The sequence below is a fragment of the Condylostylus longicornis genome, unplaced genomic scaffold (assembly GCF_029603195.1).
Source record: "Condylostylus longicornis isolate FDR11 unplaced genomic scaffold, ASM2960319v2 ptg000022l, whole genome shotgun sequence".
NCBI classification, from domain to species: Eukaryota; Metazoa; Arthropoda; class Insecta; order Diptera; family Dolichopodidae; genus Condylostylus; species Condylostylus longicornis.
In genome coordinates, this window is record NW_026577991.1 from 4,617,614 (window position 1) to 4,640,137 (window position 22,524).

General features: G+C 26.6%; 2 protein-coding genes across 2 annotated transcripts; one reads left to right on the forward strand and one right to left on the reverse strand.

Annotated features, from left to right (window-relative positions):
- The first annotated feature begins 186 nt into the window (after positions 1 to 186).
- On the forward strand, positions 187 to 3,131 carry LOC129606969 (leucine--tRNA ligase, mitochondrial). The gene is made up of 5 exons (XM_055517623.1): positions 187 to 336; positions 399 to 2,196; positions 2,258 to 2,499; positions 2,565 to 2,798; positions 2,858 to 3,131. The coding sequence occupies exons 1-5, from the start codon at positions 238 to 240 to the stop codon at positions 3,077 to 3,079; spliced, it is 2,595 nt and encodes an 864-aa protein (XP_055373598.1). The 5' UTR covers positions 187 to 237; the 3' UTR covers positions 3,080 to 3,131.
- Positions 3,121 to 22,154, reverse strand: LOC129606950 (dynein axonemal heavy chain 3). The gene is made up of 59 exons (XM_055517599.1): positions 22,118 to 22,154; positions 21,860 to 22,038; positions 20,729 to 20,823; positions 20,513 to 20,660; positions 20,254 to 20,364; positions 19,945 to 20,111; positions 19,704 to 19,883; positions 19,478 to 19,589; positions 19,200 to 19,406; positions 18,562 to 18,750; positions 18,291 to 18,456; positions 18,003 to 18,217; positions 17,721 to 17,911; positions 17,479 to 17,663; positions 17,283 to 17,400; positions 17,075 to 17,222; positions 16,835 to 16,992; positions 16,700 to 16,766; positions 16,006 to 16,626; positions 15,670 to 15,939; positions 15,502 to 15,606; positions 15,230 to 15,400; positions 15,024 to 15,171; positions 14,868 to 14,963; positions 14,693 to 14,807; positions 14,456 to 14,624; positions 14,191 to 14,384; positions 13,711 to 14,101; positions 13,475 to 13,645; positions 12,829 to 13,419; positions 12,643 to 12,757; positions 12,169 to 12,581; positions 12,022 to 12,093; positions 11,781 to 11,924; positions 11,523 to 11,705; positions 11,235 to 11,440; positions 10,845 to 11,159; positions 10,553 to 10,784; positions 9,666 to 9,791; positions 9,448 to 9,608; positions 9,132 to 9,386; positions 8,942 to 9,061; positions 8,450 to 8,865; positions 8,241 to 8,370; positions 7,620 to 7,931; positions 7,414 to 7,561; positions 7,124 to 7,334; positions 6,928 to 7,062; positions 6,465 to 6,805; positions 5,977 to 6,399; positions 5,767 to 5,903; positions 5,532 to 5,706; positions 5,306 to 5,478; positions 4,757 to 5,230; positions 4,349 to 4,688; positions 4,068 to 4,282; positions 3,779 to 3,976; positions 3,511 to 3,718; positions 3,121 to 3,459 (listed from the first exon to the last, which is right to left on the reverse strand). The coding sequence occupies exons 1-59, from the start codon at positions 22,152 to 22,154 to the stop codon at positions 3,154 to 3,156; spliced, it is 12,399 nt and encodes a 4,132-aa protein (XP_055373574.1). The 3' UTR covers positions 3,121 to 3,153.
- Positions 22,155 to 22,524: the final 370 nt, after the last annotated feature.

The following is a 22,524-nucleotide window of genomic DNA, read 5'->3' on the forward strand; positions in this document are numbered from 1 at the left end:
ATTGATGATCGCTTTCTCTTGTTGAAATTTTTCAATACTATTTATTTGATTAAATTCAATGTTTTTTCTCTGTTATTGTCCGATCATTTGTTCAAAGATATGAACAGACTATTGCCATGTGTCAGTCAAAAAAAAATTTTTTTTGATTTATGAAACAAAATAAAAATAAAATTGGTAAACATTAACCCAAACTAAACATAGCTACACATTTTTCGAATCGATTTAAAAAATTGCAAAATGTTAACTAAATTTTCAAAAGGCGTAACTTATTTTAAGTTCCAATCCTCATTAAAATTAAGAAGATACTTAACAAAAAGTTGTACCGGTCTTGAAGAAGTATGTAAACACAACGTAACAAATGCAGAAAAATTTTTACTTTTTATATAATTACATATTAGGGCAAGGAATTAACCCTTCAGATTAAAACTAATATTGAAAAATATTGGCAAGATGAAGTTAATAAAGGCGAGTTTCATCCTCAGAATGTAACCAAGGATAATAAGTTTTATGTACTGTCCATGTTTCCTTACCCCTCCGGTAATCTTCATATGGGTCACGTTCGCGTATATACAATTAGTGATGCCATGGCACGATATTATAGAATGAATGGAAAAAATGTTTTTCATCCAATTGGTTGGGATGCTTTTGGTCTTCCTGCTGAAAATGCGGCTATCGAAAGAAAAATAGATCCTGCTGAATGGACAAAACAGAATATTAAACAAATGCGAGAACAATTAAAAAAGCTGGGATGTTCATTTGACTGGGATCATGAAATTGCAACTAGTCATAAAGAGTATTATAAATGGACACAAAAACTTTTTCTTTTGATGTATGAAAAAGGTTTAGCTTATCAAAAGAATGAATTAGTAAATTGGGATCCTATAGATAAAACTGTTTTGGCACATGAGCAAGTTGATATCAATGGCCGTTCATGGAGGTCTGGAGCAAAAGTTGAAAAAAAAATGTTAAAGCAGTGGTTCATTAAAACTACGAAATTTGCAAAACAATTGTTAGATGGCTTAGATGATCCCATTTTGCAGGAGTGGCGGGATATTAAAAACTTACAAAGACATTGGATTGGTGAATGTGATGGATATTCGTTTGATTTCGAAATCAAGAACGATAATGAAAAAGTAGACATTATAAGAATTTGGACTGATAGGCCAGAAATTTTACTAGACCAAAATAGTTTTGTTGTTATTAAAACAAATAATCATCTGGCAAAATTTGAAAACATCGAGCTACAAATTTATAATCCATTTAATAAATTAAAGGTCCCGATAAGACTATTTGATGATGTAGAATTTCCCTTGGGATGTGATTATTATTGGGCTGCACCTAGTTTTAATGAAAATGACAAAATTTTAGCAGAACTTTTAAATGTAGATTTAAAAACCAATTATTTCGATACAACGGAAAAGTCATATCGCCAAGCTGTTATAAAAATGGCAAAAAATTTGGATATTGGAGGATATCCCGTAAGCTCAAAATTAAAAGATTGGTTAATATCCAGACAAAGATTTTGGGGCACACCAATTCCTATAATACACTGCGATATATGTGGTGCTGTGCCAGTGAAAGACGAAAATTTGCCATTTTTACCAGTTCAGCAAGCATTAAGCACCAAAGATAATGATAATGAAATATTAGTTCCGTGTCCAAAATGTGGTGGTCAAGCAAAAAGAGAAAAGGATACTATGGATACATTCGTTGATAGTGCGTGGTATTACTTAAGATTCTTGGACCCTAAGAACAAAGATAAAATTTATGATCAAAATTTAATTGATAAATGTATGCCGGTGGATTTATATATTGGTGGAAAAGAACACGCTGTTTTGCATTTATATTATGCCAGATTTATTAATCATTTTTTGTACAGTATTGGTATGTCACCTCATTCTGAACCTTTTAAAAGACTTCTTGTTCAGGGAATGGTTATGGGTCAAACATTTAAAGATAAAAAAACAGGCATGTATTTAAATGATAATGAAGTAGAAATAGTAGACATGAAAAAAGGTAAAGCTATTTCTAAATTGACTAAAAATCCTGTAACTGTTATGTGGGAAAAAATGTCTAAATCTAAAAACAATGGTGTCGATCCTAATCAAATAATTGAAGAATATGGGAGCAACACAACAAGACTAATTTTATTGGCTGATGTTGCCCCTACATCACATAGAAATTGGTCAAAAGCAAGTAAGACCTATAAAAAGAAATTTATTAAATAAAAGTTTAATAAGTTCTATTTCAATAACAGCTTTTCCTGGAATATTGAATTGGCAAAAAAGACTGTGGTTAACAATTAACGAGTTTGAGGAATTACGGAAAAGCAATGATATTGAAGATTCCTCAAATACTTGCCCCGTTTTTAAAAATGAAGATTTGAAACTTTATGATGCTAGGAATTATTACGTGAAAGGAGTTACCTTTAATTTCAAACATTCGTATCAGTTAAGTGTAGGAATATCGAAAATGCAAGGACTGACCAATGCTTTGAGAGTAAAAAAACCTGACTCTTTGATATTAATCAGCAAATAATTTACATATTAATTTTTCAATTTTAGAGAGCTCCTAAAAATGTTATTAAGTTCGGAAGTCATTATGAAACGGCTTTGGCGGCTCAATTGATTATGCTTGCGCCCATAGCACCACATTTCGCATCGGAATTATGGTCTAGATTTTGTTCTACGCCTAATAGAATAAATACAAACCTTGTTGATATAGAATGGGATCGAGACGTTTTACGTCAAAAATGGCCTGATATTGATATGGAATATAATTTAGATTTCACTGTTAAAGTAAATAGGACTTTTTTAGATATTTTTCTTTTGTAATATTCCAATATTTTTATTTGCAGATAAATGGTTTTGAAAATTGTATTGTTAAAATCCCGCGGAAGCAGTTAGACTATATCACTTACGAAGAGGCGATGGACATTGCATTCAATACGGAATCTGTTACATCTTTTGTAACGGACCGTAAAATCAAATCGTCAAATTTAATTTTGTATAAAGGTGTTGAGGCAATCTTAAATATTTATTTGGAAAAACCGTTAAACAAAGAGGTTAAAATGTTGTAGCATTAATTGTTATTTTTTTCTTTTTTTAAAATAAATTCATTTATAAATTATTTTTAAAATAAATAAGTCTTTAATCAGTCATCTAATTGGCATAATGACGCTGTGCCCCGAATAATCCAATGTTCTGGCTTAACGACCGTGTCTAATTGAATATACATTACGAAATTCGTCGAATGACCAGTGGTTGATAGTGTGCCTTTCCTTTCACTTGTTTTATAAATGGGGCATTCATATTGCTTATCGTTTTTTCTCATTCGTTCTGAAGATCTTAAATCAGGTATTAATTTTATTACAGGAATAATATCGAATAGTATCTTTGGTAACGATTCATCTAAGTGCATCAATTCTCGATTCCATCTTGCGCCCTCAAGAAACAGTCCCTTAAATTATAAAAAATGAATTAAAGTATAAGGCATAGATTAATTTTATACTTTCACGAAGGTGCTATATTCATCAGACTCGCCTACATCATCACCAGGCATTACTTCAAATCGTATTCCAACTAAATCAATTTGAAATTTATTTCGTCTAGCATGATTTTGTAATATACCAGTTAGAAACGATTGTGTAAAATAGAACCCTGATATCCAAAAAATATCTGGCGCTCCATTATCCACCCAATTTTGGAAAAATGATAATCTGAACAATTTGAATGAGAAGTGAATTATCTGTTTTAAAAGAAATTTAATTACAATGTACCTTGTAATTAAATCATTAATGTAACTTCCAAGTGGTTTCAGAGATGGATAACTTTTTTTCAACCAATCGGCTGGTAATTTTCCTACATTAATTGAGTTATAAGTTCTTTCTAATTCAGGAACCATAGCTATTTTTCCTTGAATAGCTTTTTGAACGTTTACAAGACTTTTTCTGATATAATCTAAAAGTTTATTGAATCTGCAAGTATGAAAAAAATATTTTAGAAAGATACTATTAAAGCAAAATTTACGAAACGAGACCTAAGATCCCATATATTCATGTTTTTTACCTTATTAATTCTTGTCTCAAGATCGTATTCATTGAATTGTTATAAACTACGGGATATTTTAAAGATATATCTCTAATATTGAACGTATCAGGCAGTCGATCCAGGATGTTTGTACATAATTGATATATTGGATCAATCACTTCTCTTTCTTTACCTATACTAGTTTTTGTTGATGCAAGTAAGGAAGTTTGAGTAAGCAATACTCCGTCTAATAACTAAAATTGTTTGGAATAAGTATCAATGAGAAATTTTGAGATAATTTTTCGAATTATGTGGCTAACCGTGCGGGTTTCTTTAGTATTTTTACTTATATCGGCATTTTCATGTAGTCCAAATACCTCTGGATTTGGACTAAGAGGGAAATTACTTATATATTCAATGCTATTTAAGCGATTAGGTACTAATGGAATTTTATAATCTCCGGAATCTGATAAGCAAAATTCATCCACATCAATTGAATTTTGATTATACACATTATTAAGCAAACACAATATTAATCTTCTATCTTTGTCATCGGTTACCCTGCCACCATAATTACATTCTCCAGTTAGATATACATGACCTCGAAATGGTATAGTTTCCGTTTGTTTAATAAACATTTTTAATTGCATTAAAGATATTCTAAAATAAAAGAAATTTTTAAATAAAAATTATTTAAAACACTTTCATTTTGAAAATTTTTAAATTACTTTAAATCGGACTCATTAAATTCGTATGGTATATTCCAACCCAAATGACCAAATTCTCTTCTCTCTTGTATAACAGCATGAAAAAAGACTAATGCAAAAACTCCCCTTAACCAGTATTTTGCCATATCACCGGAAAAAGCATTACTAAAAAATTTATCTCTCACTAAGGGGTCAGAATTATATGAACGTAACATATTCATTTTCAATCCTTTTGGCGATTCATTTGTCATTTTAACACTATTTTGTAATACCGAAACTGGAAAAACTTTACTAGGATATGAAGTACACCATAATCGATAATCTGCGTGAGCATTTGCTAAACTTGAATCATTACATATTCTTTCTAATTCATTCATCCAGCTTTCTGCAACATGGCAATTTTGCAAAACAACCCATTCACCCGCTTTTGCACCCTCATAAATCATTTTTTCGGCTCGTGGACCTTGTCCCTGTCCAAGTGAAATTAATTTTGTTCTTGAAAAATGTAAATTCAAGTCGTTTAATTTAATCATTCATAAAGTTGTATAATATGAAATTATTTTAACTTACTTATCATACATATCTCTTTGTTTTGCATACATTATTAAACTTGCCATTGGATCAGATCCAGATGATAATAGAAAAACTAATGGAACAGTGGGTGAACTTTCAGCAAATGAAGAATGAAGATCAAAAGGCGGAGGTTCAACAAATGATTTATCCATATTCATAGTAATAAATCTCTAAAATTAATGCATATTTTAAAAATATTTAAATGAATTTAAATAATTTTTACCCTAGCCGCTGGTATAATTTTATCGGGTCGAATGCATTTCAATAAAATTAAACCCATTAACTGATCAACATCCGTAAATGGTGCCGGGAATTTTAATTCTTCTGGAGTAGTAGATTCGTACAACTTTTTCCACTCATCAATATTTTCTGAAAAATGTATATGCAGGTTTTCAAGCCTATAAATTTAAATATCTTGATGAACACAAATTCGACAAAAAAAGAATTTAGTTATTTACCCTTTTAATGTACTTGCTTGTACAATTTCTAACCATGATTTCTCGGATAACCATTGTGGAGCTGGATTTTTATTTGGATTTTCGAAAACTCTGCCACCAGTTAGCAAAAATATAAAATGTTCTTTATCGATTTTATTCTACAATTATTAAAGAAATTGTTATTTTTTTTTTTAATTTTTAAAATTTAACATCATATCTTTATTTATTTACTCTTGATAAAAGAATCCCAGTGCACATAACAAATGAAATAACTAATTTATCTTGTTCAAATAACGATCGGCAAACATTTTGATAAATTGATTTTGTAAAGTAGTCATTTAAATTTTGTAAACGCAACTGCAAATCATCAGATTTTGGTGCTTTCAAAATAGTATTAACGAATAGATTTTGAAACCATGCTAGCGAATATTGATACATTGGATTTATTCCAGCTAATTCACTTATACAAAAAAATAATATAGCTGAATGATTTGATACAGGAATATATTGCAATCTAGCTGAATCAATTTCCTTTTCAGTTTCAATTGCAATTATTTGTTTTTCTTGGATTTCCTCTGATAATACCTTACTAGACGATAAAATGTTGATTGCATTTTCATCCTCTAAAACGTTCCCTTCAGAACAAGACAGAACCTAATTAAAAATATTTTGTAGTATTGTAACAATACTTTATATTAAAACAAAATCATGCATGTAACCTCTAAAATTTTTGATTCAATGTTATATAAAGCATCACGATTTGCAGCTGACTCAACAATTAATTGTTCTTTCTTTTCTTGTAAATCGGGACGTTCGTGTGCTACAACTGTTGCTAATAATTGTTCTCGTAATCCTTGTTCAGTAATCATAAAATTTATAATTGTAACCATTACCATAGTTTCTGGAGAATAATGTGGATTGCGTAAACATGTTGTAATGTATAAACGAAAATTGTGATTGTAATCCAAAAGATTTTCCCCACACTTAATATAAAAAGCACCTTTTTGTTTGATAACATTTTTTTCAAGAATTGGCGATAGATTTGGATCTAATTTTTCACCTAAAAATATATACATACATACATACATATGTAAAAAAGTAAAATATTGAATTTTACGAGATTAAATTTGGTATTTTATAACAGTTGCCAAGAAATCTGTACATATGTAAATATTTACATACCAACATTTTCAATTAAAACTGGTGTACCTAATTCCATAGATGATTCTAATACTTTCATATAATTATCATCAGTTAACTTAACAACTTGAATATTATTAACTTTTTCCATTGTTTTAATCCATTTATTTGCTTGTTCTAAAATTTTTAATTAAATTTTCCTGAAATTTTAATCCGAAATTTTAAAATTTCGTATTACCTTGAGGATCAATCATTAATGGATATCTATTGGAGTTGGCAACAATAATTGCATTTTCTACCGAAAAATTATCCGCTGGCAAACCAGCTAATGACCAAGCCCTAATCTTCATTGGATGTCCTAAAGTTGTTATTAAAGAAAATTTTTCTGAGCATGGAATTTCTTTTTCAATACATAACTGATTCCAACAATTAATAATATTAGCACGATACTATAAATATACATGAAATAACATAATAATAATTTTAAATTTCGAAAAAAGATTAATTTTATTTAAATTTTATTTATACTTCAGTCGGAAAAAATCCTAAATAAGCAATACATCCAGCAGCAAGTAATACATCACCAACAACATTATGAAGTGATTTATGTAACCGATTTGCTGATTCAGACCATCTAGTTTTTTCACCTCCCAAACCACCTAGTAGTTTTTCAGCTCTATACAAATAAAGTATATTTGAAATGGCGTAAAATATTTTAGTTATATTAAACCAACCTATTTAATTTCTTTTCGCAGTTATCAATTTCATCTTCTAAACCTTTTTTCTCACGTGATTTTTCAGCAAAATAATCATTTAATTTCTGTAACTTATCTAAAACATCCTGAAGTTCAGCTCGTTTAGCATTTAATTTTTCCATTTGTGCCTGTAATTCAGTTTCCGCTTCGGCTAATGCTAATTTTTTTGGTGCAACAATCTTTGCAACTTTATCATAAACGTCCATGGCACGAACCCATCGACAGAGACCTTCACATGCTGTTGAAGCCGATTTTATTTTATCTGGTATAAAATCGCGATCTGGTATATATCTATATAAAAGAATATTTATGTGCGTTAATTTTAATTCAAGTTGATGGAAATAGAGCATTTTAATTAGAAATATCTTGAAAATGCTCTACTTCTTTAATTCTAAGCAACAATGTAAGGAAATCCAGACACAAATACTTGTGACTGCGTTATTTTTATATGGCTATTTTACTATACAAGGCACATGTTTAGATGGAAAAAATGACTCTACTTTTACAATCCTTTTTACTTAGAATTCCAAAATTTTGTGAATTTTTTCATTAAATTGTTAAAGTGATACGATTTGGAAAAATATAATTATATAAACTTACTTTTCTCGTATTTTTTTAATGTTTGCTTGTGGAATATTATCTTTATCAAAAGTTTTTAGATTTTCTAAAAATTTCATATCCCCTAACATTTTCTGTGATGGAGTCCAATAATCTTCTCCCATTCTGCCAGCTTATAAATTTAAATATATTACTCTCATCAACCATTATGTATTGGTAAATATTATAAAATAAATTAAATGCATTCTTACTTGCATCGGGTTTCCTATCTGGTTTTATTCCTTTTATAACACATACTGCTTCTAAGACAAGTTTAACAGCATATGGAGGATTTTTCATTGATTTAACAACAACTATATCGGCTGGTTTAAGTGTATTTAGAGCATCAAGTGCTGATTCTAAAGCTGGTATAGCTTCAGCTAAATCACTTTCACAATCATCTTTAATAGCTTGTGCAGCAGCTGCAGCTTCATTAGCAGCTGCTTCATCAGCACCAACAACTTCTTTTTTCTTTTCAGCTTCAGCTGTTTCACGTTCAATATTAACCATTATTTTATCAGTTTCTTCTGATAAAATTTTTAATTGTGGTTGTAATTTATAAAGATTTTCTTGCATTTCAGTAACTTGTGATGCAGCAAAATCTAATTTCTCCAAACCAATTGTGTATCTAGATAGTAAAAATAATTTTCCATTTTATGAACTTTTATTTTCTAAATTATATGTATGTATGTATGTATATTCACCGATCTCTTAACTGAACGATTTCATCATATTTTTTGATATAAAATGACTTAAATGATAATAACATTTGTAAATATGATGTCGGTGTAACATAGTTTTGTCTTCCAAGTTCTGAGAAACATCTAAAAATAAATTTTAAATAATATTATTAATTTATTTTAAAAAGATTTTATGTAAAAATATGGTGCCAACTTTTCACTAGCTTCCGTAATTGATACATTGAAAAATATTACAGATTCAACTAAGGCTTTTTCCAAATCAGAAAGTATAATTTCTTGTATATTTTCAATAGTTCCAGTTGTTTTACTGTCATCTACTTGAGCGGATTCATCTTGAATAACAGGATTTTCTTTTTCCTCTTCTTCTTCTTCTTCTTTATTCAAATTCATTGAACCTATAAAATATTCTGCAACTCGTACTAAAGCATCATGAGGCCATGCAATGAACCTAGGAAAAATTTTGAATTCGTATATACCAATGTGTATATGATTTTTTTCCAAAATTTTACCAGTCGATTGTACAACAGTTAACTAATGATGGGAACATTCTTAAACGTTCTTTAAATGCTTCACCAATTGGAGTAAAAGCTAATGCAAAATGTAATTGATCTTTAATTTGTTCAATATAAAATCCAAAAACTTCTGTTGGTGTTCCATCGAGTTTCTTATCCTTTTAAATTTAATTTATTATTAATGCATTAATAATAATAATAAGATAATAACTTACAAGCTGTTTAGCCACAGTTGTCATATTTTCCATAATAGTGGCTTTCTCATCGGCTTGATATAAATTTGGTAAATCGCCGGTATTTAAAATAGCGTTAATATCTTCAATAAATCCTTCATCTGTAGCCTATATAATATATAAATAATAAATGTAATTAAATTTATTAAAGACTAATCTTTGATAAAGTGATGCAATTCATGCTTTAAAAACATATTGTCGGCCAAAAATATTTCTTATTGTTTTTTTTTGCCTTAAAGATATTTAATACAATATTTTCGCAAGATATTTTGTTAGTTCATTAAAAGAAACTTAATATTTGCATTTAAGTGAATCTCAAACTTTTTTATTATAAAATTACATAATTTTAGTAAAATAAAAACACAAACTAAATCACTTTGTAAACGAATTTATGTAGTAAACCTACTGCATATAATATACCTATGAATTCCGTTACATATAAAGTAATTGTATTCATTATAAATGAACGAATGAATACATTTATTTTTTATGAGTAATTGTATTCATTTAGAAATGTTACAATTACTTTATATATTGTAAATTTAAATTCACTATTATTAATGTATCAAAATTTTTGTTTTGTGTATGTGAAAAGTCAAATTCTAAATTATAATTTTCAAAATTATGCATAGTGTTAATGGGACACATTTATTAGTGCAGTTACTTTTTATATGATTACAATACAAAATCAATAGAAAATACTTATCAGTTTATTCAGTTACTTTACCTTATCTAATATTTCTGACTGGTTTGTTTGTTTTATTAAAAATATAATTATGTGTCGTTTAAAAATAGAATGAAATAAAATATTTAATAAATTACAAATAAATGCTTAAAATTCTAATAATAACCATAATGCACATATGTACCTGAGTATCTGAGAACATAAAAATTGTTGGTTTTAAATTAAAACCAGCATGCATTAAAGTATTTTTAATATCATCTCTCCAATCATTTGTTGTATATGATTTTGTAATATTAACTGTTAATAATTTGGCATCACATATATTTGCAGCTAATTTAACAGAACTTCTTCTACCAGAACCACCAACACCAACCATTAATATATTACCTCTCTTCATTGTTAAAACTCTTGTAACTCTTTATAAAATAAAATATTGCATAATACTATTTATAATTTTTACTATTTCATTATTATACCTTGAAATATGCTCTATTGCAAATCTAAAAAGTACCAAATCCATTGGCGTATTCGAAAATGTATTATAATCTTGTAAATAAAAGTGCATAACTTTTTCTAATTTTTCATAACTTTCAACTTCATCATAAATTTTTGGATCAGCATCCGGTTCCATATAATTTCCAAAAAATAAATTTCTTATATGATCAGTAGTTACGGTTTCTCCTGATGGTATACGTTTTCCAAAAATTTGTTCAAGTGAAAATCTTAAATTTTCTTTACAAGTTTTTCGAACAATATTTAATAATTCTTCTCGATCATTTTCATCAATTAAACTTTTGAAAAACAAAGAAAAAATAAATTAAAAACAAACACGATTTTTTAATTAGCAATAATTCAAATAAATTTACCGATCATAATAAACCCTATATGTTTCATGACACCATAATCTGGCAAATTTATCTGCATCAGATAATCTTTTTGGTGGTACCATAATCATGCCCTGAAAAACTCTTGTTACATCTCTCAAAGAAAATGTATAATGAGATTTTAACGGTGTTGGTAAAAATACCGATAATGCCATACAATATGTTTTTACTAACGCATCAGCGAGACCCTTTAAGTAAAATTTTGAAATATATAAAATTTTTTTTATATAATATATGTACATAATATATTGTTTTAAAATTAACACACACCTTTAATAAATATTGAATTTTTTCAGAATATTTCTTTGAAAAATGCCATTCACCTAATACTGTAAAAATTCGATTTATTGTAGTATCTTTAAACGTATCAACAGCTATTGTAAACGTATGACGATAAAATCTAGGAAAAATGAAATTACTGCCACCTAATTGACCCATTGCACCAACAAATTGCTATAAACAATGGCATTAGAAATATGTTTTGGAAATTTTTTATTATGTTTCAAAATATTTTCATCTAAAACTTACCAAATCCAATAATTCTAGTTTTGTAGTGTCTTTTAAATCTGACCAATACCCATGATCTAACCAGGTTCTGATTAATTCAAGAGGCGGTTGTGCACCATATGTATCTTTTGATGGCATTGCCAAATCATCACAAAAAATTATAAACTATAATTTTGAAAAATTATTATAAAAATCATAATTATTAACTTGATTTTATTTTAATAAAACGAAATAGAAATGTAATTTTGTGCTGCAAGATTACCTTTTTCCCAACTGGTGGACCAAAAGCTCCTTTACGTCTTCTATCCAATTTTGTCATAATTGTTTCTTGAACCTTAAAGAATAATAATAAATTTATAGTGTAAAAATCTGGATATTATCTGTGTTATAAAAACTTTAAAACTCATACCTGTTGGGCACTTGTTCTTGCCGATAAATTTATTGTATTTATCATATATGAATTTTTGGATAAATTATAAATATAATTCGAAATAGTACAACTTTTACCAGTACCAGTTGGACCACTTAATAACATTGATATTTCTTTTTCTATACAAAATTCTAACCAATATAATATGTAACCAGTTTCTTTTGTTGGTACAATTAATTCACTTAGTTCAGCATTTTCAGGAAAATTAATTTCTTCAGATTTTTGCCATGGCCACCAATTTTCATTCTCATCAAATTTATAATCAATATATAATAATTTTTCTGGCCATAATTGTCCTTTATTTAATGAATAATATTTTGATTTTGGGTAATCTTCATCTTTTCCAGTTAATATTTTACGTATTCTCATATCAAAATGTGTATGTCCTTCAACTAAAATCAAATAAATGTACACAAAAAATAATTTATATTTTAATTAAACAATTAAATAAACCTGTAAGAGCAGAACCATATGCCCATCCAAAACAAAAAATAAAAGTTTGTTGGAACCACACTTGATTATATGATGTTTGCTTATCCAAGAAATGTGAAAATAATATAGTTAACATCTTAAATAAAAAAATGTATTAAATATTTTTTTTTATATTCACAATAATATAGCATATTATTTTTTAATTACTTTATACTGATACAATGATGACGTCTCCAACATAGCTTTACATTCTTTTAATACATTTAAGGCAGCTGGAATTATCCATTCTACTATATCTGTATATAAATTGAAATAGATATCATTTAAACCCTCGTACTTTTCTAAAACTTTCATAAAACTATGATGAAGGGCTTTCCATCCCAACATATCTGGTTCCATGTAAATCATACCACAACGTGATACTGTAGCTGGTGATGCTTGATCTAAATCCGCTGGTTCAAACATCATATTCATTGTTTTTGACATTTGAATTATTTCACCAGACATTAAACATAAAATTTTATTATCATCTAAAACAGTATTTAAACTTTCAATCCAAATAGCATCAACTGGTCCATCAAACATAACCCAATATCTTTCAGTTTTAGAACCATTTGCAAAATCACGAAATGTTTTTGCTAAAACACCATCTGACCATTCATGTGAAACAGAATCAAAACAACCATATAATTGACCCAAAGTTATAGCTTTTGGATTTATTATTCTATAATTTGTATAAAGTTCCTTTTGAGTTGATTCATTATCTTTACTTAAACTGCGCAACACATTAGCTAAAGTCTTGAAGAAAGACAATAATGTTTTTAAAATTTTCAACTTTTTAAAATATGATTACCTGATAAGCAGTTGTTTTTCCAGCCATTGGACCACCGATTATCATCAAACCATGACGAACTAAAAGCATTTCATAAATTTGAAGAATTTTCTCGACATACCATTCAGTTGCCTGTAAATTTTTATCCTCTAAAATTTTCTTTATCCATTTAACCATATCTTCTCGGGACGGCTATATATAAATATTGAATTAAAAGAACATTATTAAAGTTAAAAATGATTAGAAAGAAAGCTAACCTCGGGCAATTCTATTTCAGGAAACAAATCCATATAAATCCCTTTAAATAATGAGACATCTTGTTCTAAAAATTTTGGTAAATTAACATCGACAATAGCTCTAAGTACGATTTTTTCTTCAGGTAAATTCTGATGTATACGACGTAATGCTGCTGATGCTAATAAAACTGATTTTACAGCTCTCATGCCATAATCATAATGAGTTTGTGATGACAACTGCTCTGAACATAATTTATAAGCTTGAACGATTTTTTGTGCTAAAGGGCGAGCATTATTAAACCCATTTGAATAAAGTGTAATTTCTCCGATCATAGCATAATCTGGTACCATCATTGCAACAGTACGAAAAAGAACTTTAAGATTGTCTGGTAATTCAGTACGTCCAGCATAACTACAATAAAAAAAAGGATTTTTCATTTATCATTTTATGGTAATTTAAAATAATATGTACATGTATATATTCTGGACATGTAGACGTACCCTGGGTTCATTGTTATAAAACAGGCGCAAGTTGGATCTAGTTTTAAGTACGCATCTTCGAAATAAAATTTCACAAGTTTTCTACCTATAGCACGTTGTAAAGTTAGTATTTGTTGTGCTACAACCGATAACACTTCCAATTCTATTCGATTGAATTCATCGAAACATGCCCAAGCGCCCGATTGTGCTAGACCCTGTTTTATAATACGAAGAAAGAATAATGAAAAAATAAATTTTTCTCTTACACATAACGTTCTCGTGGTACCTTAAAAAATTTTCCTAATGCTTTGTAATCCAAACCTTCGGAGCAATTGAAAACAACACATTTTTTTGCTACAGCTTTAGCTAAATCTTTACATGTTTCAGTTTTACCAGTACCAGCTGGACCTTCGGGTGCACCACCGAGGCATAATTTCAATGCCCCCATTAAAGTTCTAAAAATTTTTTTTTAACAAAATATACTCATTCAGGAATCATATTCAAAAAAAAAATATTTATGTACCTATAGCAGCGGTCAGTCAACGGAGTAACAACAAGGCGTGAAATATTTCCTAAATACTCTAAAGCATATCTAATATCTGTAACAACCATACTGACTGTCAGATAATCAATTTTACCTACAGAATATGATTTTAATTAAACCAAGTTACTTAACGTCTGAAAATAAAAGTTAATACTTTCTTGTTTCCATGAGTATCGCAACTGAGAAATCCAATCGAACTCGATAAGTGAAGAAATATTTTCATCTGCTAAATTCTTTGTAACATCTCGAGCTTAAAAATATAAAAATGATAAAGAGCCACCAAATATTTTCACAAACTTAAATCAAATACCATGAACATCGAGTATTATTAAAGCTTCAATTGTAATTCTCTGACCACTTGATAAAGGATTTCTCACTAGACCTACTAATTCGTCAATTTGTGTTGCACATTTATCTACATATTCAGAGATTTTATTAGCTTCAATTGCTTCTCCGGTCTTAAAATTTAATTGTTAGGTTTCACAAAAGAAAATTTTTATTATTTAGTATAAGTACCTCACTTGTCCAAGCTGTACATGCGATTGCTTGAACAATTTGCCCTGGCCATGTTAATACCCATCTTATACGTTCAATTGCAAAATAATCTTCCCAAGCTTGTTTTAACCGTTCATGAATAGTTTCAGTCATTACCATTTCAAGTTCTTTTAACCAGATTTCAACAAGTCCCTTACAGAATAATATATATGTAAAGAAATTTTAAATTAATTTCACGAAATTTTCATACACTCTTTTCAAAAAATTTCATTTAATGTAAAATTGTAGCTTACATTAGCAATAGCTGGACTAACTTTTTTTTGTAATTTAACAACTTCATCTTCTGATGAAATAATAGCTGTAATTTCCTGATTTTCATCAAAATTTAAGGCATATATCTATAAATCAAAAAAAATTAATAATGAGGATTTCTAATATATACATTTGGTAATTAAACTCACTCCTTCGAAACATTTCTTCATATGCGGTTGCACTCTCATTGGATCTTTAGTTTCTGATAAAATTTCTAACAATTCGTCATTAGATAAAAAGAAAAATCGAGCAAAAAATAATCTTTTCTGTTCTAAATACGAATTTAAACCTTTCTGAACACATTCTAAATCAATAACAGCTTTACGAAATATTTCTACTAAATCTGGATAATCTGTTGCTTCAATAACATTAGGATTTGTTGAAGTACTTTTCATTATTTTTCGCCATAATTTATCAACCTCAAAAGATTAATTAAATTGAACGTATTTAAAAATATTTAAATATTTATATTATTTTATACTTACAGCCTTAAAATTTCTACCTTCAATTGGCATTTGTCTCATAATATCTTCAGAACTAAAAATTGGTTCTAAATACATCCAAGTTGATTGCACCGTTATCCATGAATCAATAATATCTTGCATTGAAACTAATTTTTCTTCCCAATCATCCGCTTTTGTTCCCAATGCCGCAATAAATGGTGAACGTCTCATTGCTTGTGATTTTAATACTTGATCATCTAACAAAGTTTGTATATCATCAATTGATGCCAAAATAAATGTATCAGAATCACGATATTGTAATAAATCAAATTTAACTTGTTTCCATTCTAATTGCATTGCAATCAATTGATTATTTAATTCAAATTCTTTTCCGGCAGCATTTGATATTGTTTCTAACTCGGGTAAAATTGTCATAATGTCGGCATCAATCATATCTTTAGCCGAATTATATAATTCTGGATTAATTGGTTTGCCTAATGTATCAGAAATTTGATTCCAATGTCTTTCTTCTAAACCTTGACGACATATTGAATCTAATACTGGTAAATAAACTCTAAATTTATCAATTTTCATACGAACTTGTTCGGCAGCTCTTTTAGCCAATGGATTCGAAACTAATTGGCGGGTTAATTTAAAAATTATCTACGGATAACAGAAAAATAAAACGTTATTGTTAATACAAAACGTATTTATTTGTTCTTATAAACAAATTTACTTTATACATGCTGTCAACACTTTCTCTTATTGCATCAGCATTTAAGTTTTCAAATGGTCCGTACATCCTACAAGAAAGGAAGAATTCAAAGATTACAATTTATTTTATACAATTAGTGCCTTTTATCAAAACTACCATATCTCATAGCTATTTTCAAATTCAAATGCTGTTTTCCATAATTTTTCAATTGGCTCAAGTTTTTCAATTAGATCAGCTAGAACAGGAAATTGTGTTACTTCAAGTTGAAGTAATTCTTCTTCTACATTAATTGATTTAGCTTCTTTACTACAATTCTAAAGTAATAAAATATAAATCATATTTTTATTAATATTTAAAAATCTATAGCATGCAAAATCTTTTTCATAATTAAATTACCTCCAATATTTCAAATAATTCATTTACAGTTTCAACTCTTTCTCTAAGTTCTTCAATTGTTAAAATATCTCGAACTTCTTTTAAACGGAATGCATCAATTCTTTTCTTTTCAGTTAGTACATATTTTTCAAATTTAAGACGTTTCTCTCTTAAATTTTATATATAAATAAATACAAATCAATATAAAATATAAAATTGAATTAGATACCTGATAAGAACCTCAAGATTTTCTCTAACTACTAATAATCTACTTGCACTTAGGTCAAGAACTTTTTCTAATTCAGCTGGTAATAAAAATGTTCTTGTATTTAAATGAAGATCATCATCTACAAATAATAAAACAAATAATTACATTAAAATAAATTTGTATAAATTTAATTTTAAATAATAATTTAAAAATTTACGTGACATTGTTGAATAATATAAAAGAAATATAACTCTTTTCAAAGCAACTGCAATATCTTCTTTTATTTTATAAATTTTTTCATCCCGACATTCCATTAAATAATTTTGTAATGCAACAACTTCAACTGTTTCTTCTGGACGTTCCCCTGCTTTCATTGACATATCTTCTAATTCATTACATATCCTAAAAAACAAATTTAGAAATATATAGTTTTGTAGATATTTTAGTAGCTACATGTACCTTTTATTTTCATTACGATTTAATATTTTAAAGTAATTTGTTATATAATTTATGATATCATTAACAAGCATATCTAAGGTCTTATTAACATGTCTTGTATCAATCATAAATAAATTCATTGGTGTAAAATCAATCAGCATATAAATTTCTTCAAGCAATTCTCTTAAACGTGTCATTAACAATTGAAATGTCTAAAACAAAATAATTAATATCAAAGATATTGTAAAAATATTTATACGCATAAGCAATTTTTTCATAAATAAAAATAACAAAATTTCAAACCTGTAAACTAGGAATATTCCTTTGTGTAAATACATTTTGCATCATAGCTATCATTTTACCCGATAACAGAGGAAAATAATAAGTATAAATTGGATATAAATAAATTCTTGGACCTATCCAATTTGCTTCAATAATATCACAAATACTTTTATATAATTCTTCCATATCAGAATGACTTTCATGTATACAAAATAAATAGCCTAATTGATCCTCTCCTACAATATATAACAAATAAAGAGAAAAAAATTCTTAGAATTACAATTGATTTTCTATTTAATAATATTATACTTTGGGACATTAAAAATTCAAGTCTTGGTACATAATATCCGACCCTTAATATACTTCGAAAAATATTAACAAAAAATTTTGGTAATTCACACATATAAGGATAAACAAACATTTTTCCACTATTTTTCATAATAAATTCGGTTGAGAATTCCATTGTTACAGGTTCCTACAAGAAAAAATATAACAATTTAATTTTTATTTGCAATTCTGTAAAATGTATGTATGTATATAATATTTGAATAATTGTGTATATGTATATGGAAATATATACCTTTTCATTTAAGCCAGAATCAAATAATTTCGGATCGTCAGCATCAAATTTATAAATTTCAGAAGTACTTTCTTCTAAATCATCAGTTTTTATAAAATGTCTTCCTACTATTGATACAACAATAGTCATCAATGGATTACGAATTAATTTTGGATTCATAAAATCATATTTATCCATTAAATTTCCATCCTATATCGTAAATTTCCGTATATTAATTACAATTTATAGAAATATGTATGTCATTAGTTTTCTTAAATACATTAATAATTAAAAAAAAAAACAATAAAAATTAATAATTTAAATTTACGGTATTTTCATAAACAAAACATATTTTTTATATCGTAAATTATTACATGAAAATTTGATTTGGTATAATTTTTCCTATCGATTTGAGAATTTAAACAATTTCTTTCAAAAAATCTTGTCCGTAACATAAATTTTTTGGAAACAAAATTAAAATTTTAATAAAATTTCCTATTTTACCGTAAATAATTTCTTTCTATTCTTAAGAAAAATAAAGCATGTTTAAGTTTACGATAAGAAAATGTTAGCTGTAATCATATATTTTGTGAAAATACCGTAAAAATATTTTCAGATTTGGATATTAAACATATGTATATTCACACATACTAACATACCTTATAAACTTTTAAAACATTATAAAATTGATCCAAATTCCTTTTAATTAAACCTTGTAATTGTAAAGACATTAAAGCATGTATACAATTAAAAAATATTGCAGCTCGACCACCATATTTACTATTCATTGGAATATATTCTTTCCATGTTTTTTTCATAGCATCTAGTAAATCAGCACATCTTGGTAACCAATCATTTATTAAAATCTATAATTTATGTATAATATATTAGAAAATTATTTAAAATAAAATAATGAATAATATTATTGAAATCTTACATCTCTAGCTAATAAACAGCTTTGTCTAACAAGTGCTAAAATTTCATCTGCATTCAATGGAATCGGTTTCTCATAAAATTTATTTGTATCCACAATCACCATATCATTATAACTTATTATATAAAATTAAATTTAATAAAAAAAATTATATTTTTTCATTGTACATATGTACATATGTATGTAGATATTAAATATAATAAAATGAAATTAAATAATTTTTCCTTACAATTGAAACCATAAAACATTTAAAGCAGTTAATGCTGGATGTGTAACCATTAACACTTGATCTAATCTATTAATTGCTATTTGTATATTAACTTTCCATGGTATTGGTGCTTTTATTGTTATACGTGGAAATTCTGGTGGTTCTTCTTCCAAACAAAGCAATTTTCTTTGATATGGTGATCTTAAAAATTAAATTTCAAAATACATATATTTTCTATTAATAAGAAATTTAATAATTTTACTTTAATATATAACGTAAAAGAGCACGTTTAACTTCATATCGATAATCTTCTTGTAAATCAATTAATGTTACTGCTATTAATATCGCTTGACTTCTTGGTACATTATTTGGTATATCAAATATATAATTGATTAACATTGTTTCAGAAAGAACATTAGGAAATAAAACCTTAAAATGTCACAAAAATTATAATGAAATATTAAATGATTTTACGATATTAGATGAAAATTTTACGATATCCAATCTATGTATATTTGAAAACATTTTGTTACCGACTAAATAAGTTATGTATATATGTATGTGTATATACCTTTTCTTTTTCAATAAATGCATGGGCCTTTTTGAATATTTTAAAATCTTCAGCTAAACGTTGTATAATATTCATAAATAAGCGAGAAGGATAATTTTCAATTTTTTTTACAGCAATCTAAACAAAAAAAATTTGTTATATTTAAAATAATCTTAATTGAAATTATTTAGTTGGAATAAATCCATAATCAAATCGTAAATCATGATTAAATTTATTAAAAATTAAAATCGACATTCAATCGTATTTCAATCATATTTACATTTTGCATAATAAAATGCATTTTTCTTCCAGATAAAGCCGAAAAATCTCTTAAAGTTCTATCCAATTCTCTATAATATCTTTTCAATACAGTATTTCTTTGTTCTGATGGTAGTTTAGGTTGTATTGTTTGTAAATATATAAACTGTCTTTAATAATACATATATTTTAATTAAAAAAATATTTAAATTTCATATATTATTAATTTTTTTTTTACTCTCTATCCTTCTGTACTAATTCCATCATAATTTCTTTGGTAGTTTGTTTCTTTTTCTCTATTTTCGGTTGAATAATTTTCTTTGTACTTTGCAACTAAAAAATGAGGCTATTCTTTGTATTATGAAAAAATAATAATATTATAAAAATTTTTGGTTTAAATTAAATTTTCTTTTATAGTAAAATTAAAAATAGAAATCAAAGTCATACGCATTTTTCATTTTTCCCTTGTGCAACATTACTTTCCCATTTTTTAGAAATTTGTAATTGTTGTGATTTATATTTTTTGAAAATTTTTTCATTTTCTTCAATTTTTCTCAATTCTGGTTTTATTAATTCATCAAATATAGCACTGACTCGTTTTAATTCTCTTTGAGTTTCTAAACAAAAATCAAAAACAATATTAATTAAAAGTTATTAATTTAATTTTTATTATTACCCTCTCTTGTTCTAAACTGAAAAGGATCAACCGGTTGAAAAATTTCTTTTTTCTTACTTTTTTTCAAATTTATTAATTTTAAATTTAAAGCAATAGTATATTTTGGAATTGTTTTATTACAAATTATAAGAGATTTTTCAAAATATTTTTCACATAAATTCTTATGTAAATTTTTTCCTCTTTCTTCTAAATAGATTTCTTTTAATTTTTGTGTTACCAATTCCATTTGTTCAAAAGTTATTTTATCTGAAAATTAAATAATAAATTTACATATTTGATCTATACGCTGCTAAAACAATTTTTTTTTGTACAAACCTTTATTTAGATTATGAATCCAATGATAAAAATTAATAGCTGTAAAATTAATTTTAGATAAAATTAGTAAATTTAAAGAATTCAGAAACTAAATTTGATATAAACGTAATTAACTCTAATTATTGGAATTGATTTTTAAATGATTTTAGAACAAGAATAGAAAGTGTAATTTTTTGAATATACAACTATCACTTTTATTGAATTAAAATTTATATTAATTTAGAAAATATTATATATTTTAAGTAATAAAGACAATATGAACAATATTCCACGTCCAAGATAAGAAATCAATTTACCAATTAAGTAATTCTAAACAAAAAAAAAAAACTTTATGGTAATTTAAAAGCACATACGGCAATCCAAGTCGAATGAACATACAGATTCTATTTCCATTTTCGTCTTATTAATAAATTTTTTATCAATAAAAGCTTCTTTAATTTCAATCATTATATCATTATCTTCACCATCTTCATTCATAAGATCTTCAAAATTTTCTGCATATTTAAATTGCTCCAATTCTAAATCTTTATAAGAAGGATAACGTTTTCTTTGCAATTCTAAAAAAAACAAATAATATCCAAACAGTTTTTGCATATTAATTTTATTTTTATATTAAATATATAATTTTACTTTTACCTAATGCATCTTCAATTAAAGAACGTAAAGGATCCATTGGTAGATCATCATAATTATATGTTATCTTATATATAGGTGGATTATATGGTATTTTAGTTTTATCAATTTTTTCATTTTTTTCGGCACTTATTAATTTTTTCTTCAAAATTTTCGGCATTAAAATCAAATATTAATGTATTTGTTTCTACAAATATTACAAATATTACAAAATTCAAAAATTTTGTTAAAATTTGAAACATTTATTTCAAATTACTATTTAGTATTGTCTTTTTTTTTTTCTTTGCTACTTTTCCATTACAAAAATTTATTAAAATAAGTTAAAATTTGTAAGAAATAAAAAATTTGAAAAGTATATTAGCTGAATGATAGTTATTTTATATTGTTTACCATAATAAACAAGTTTTAAT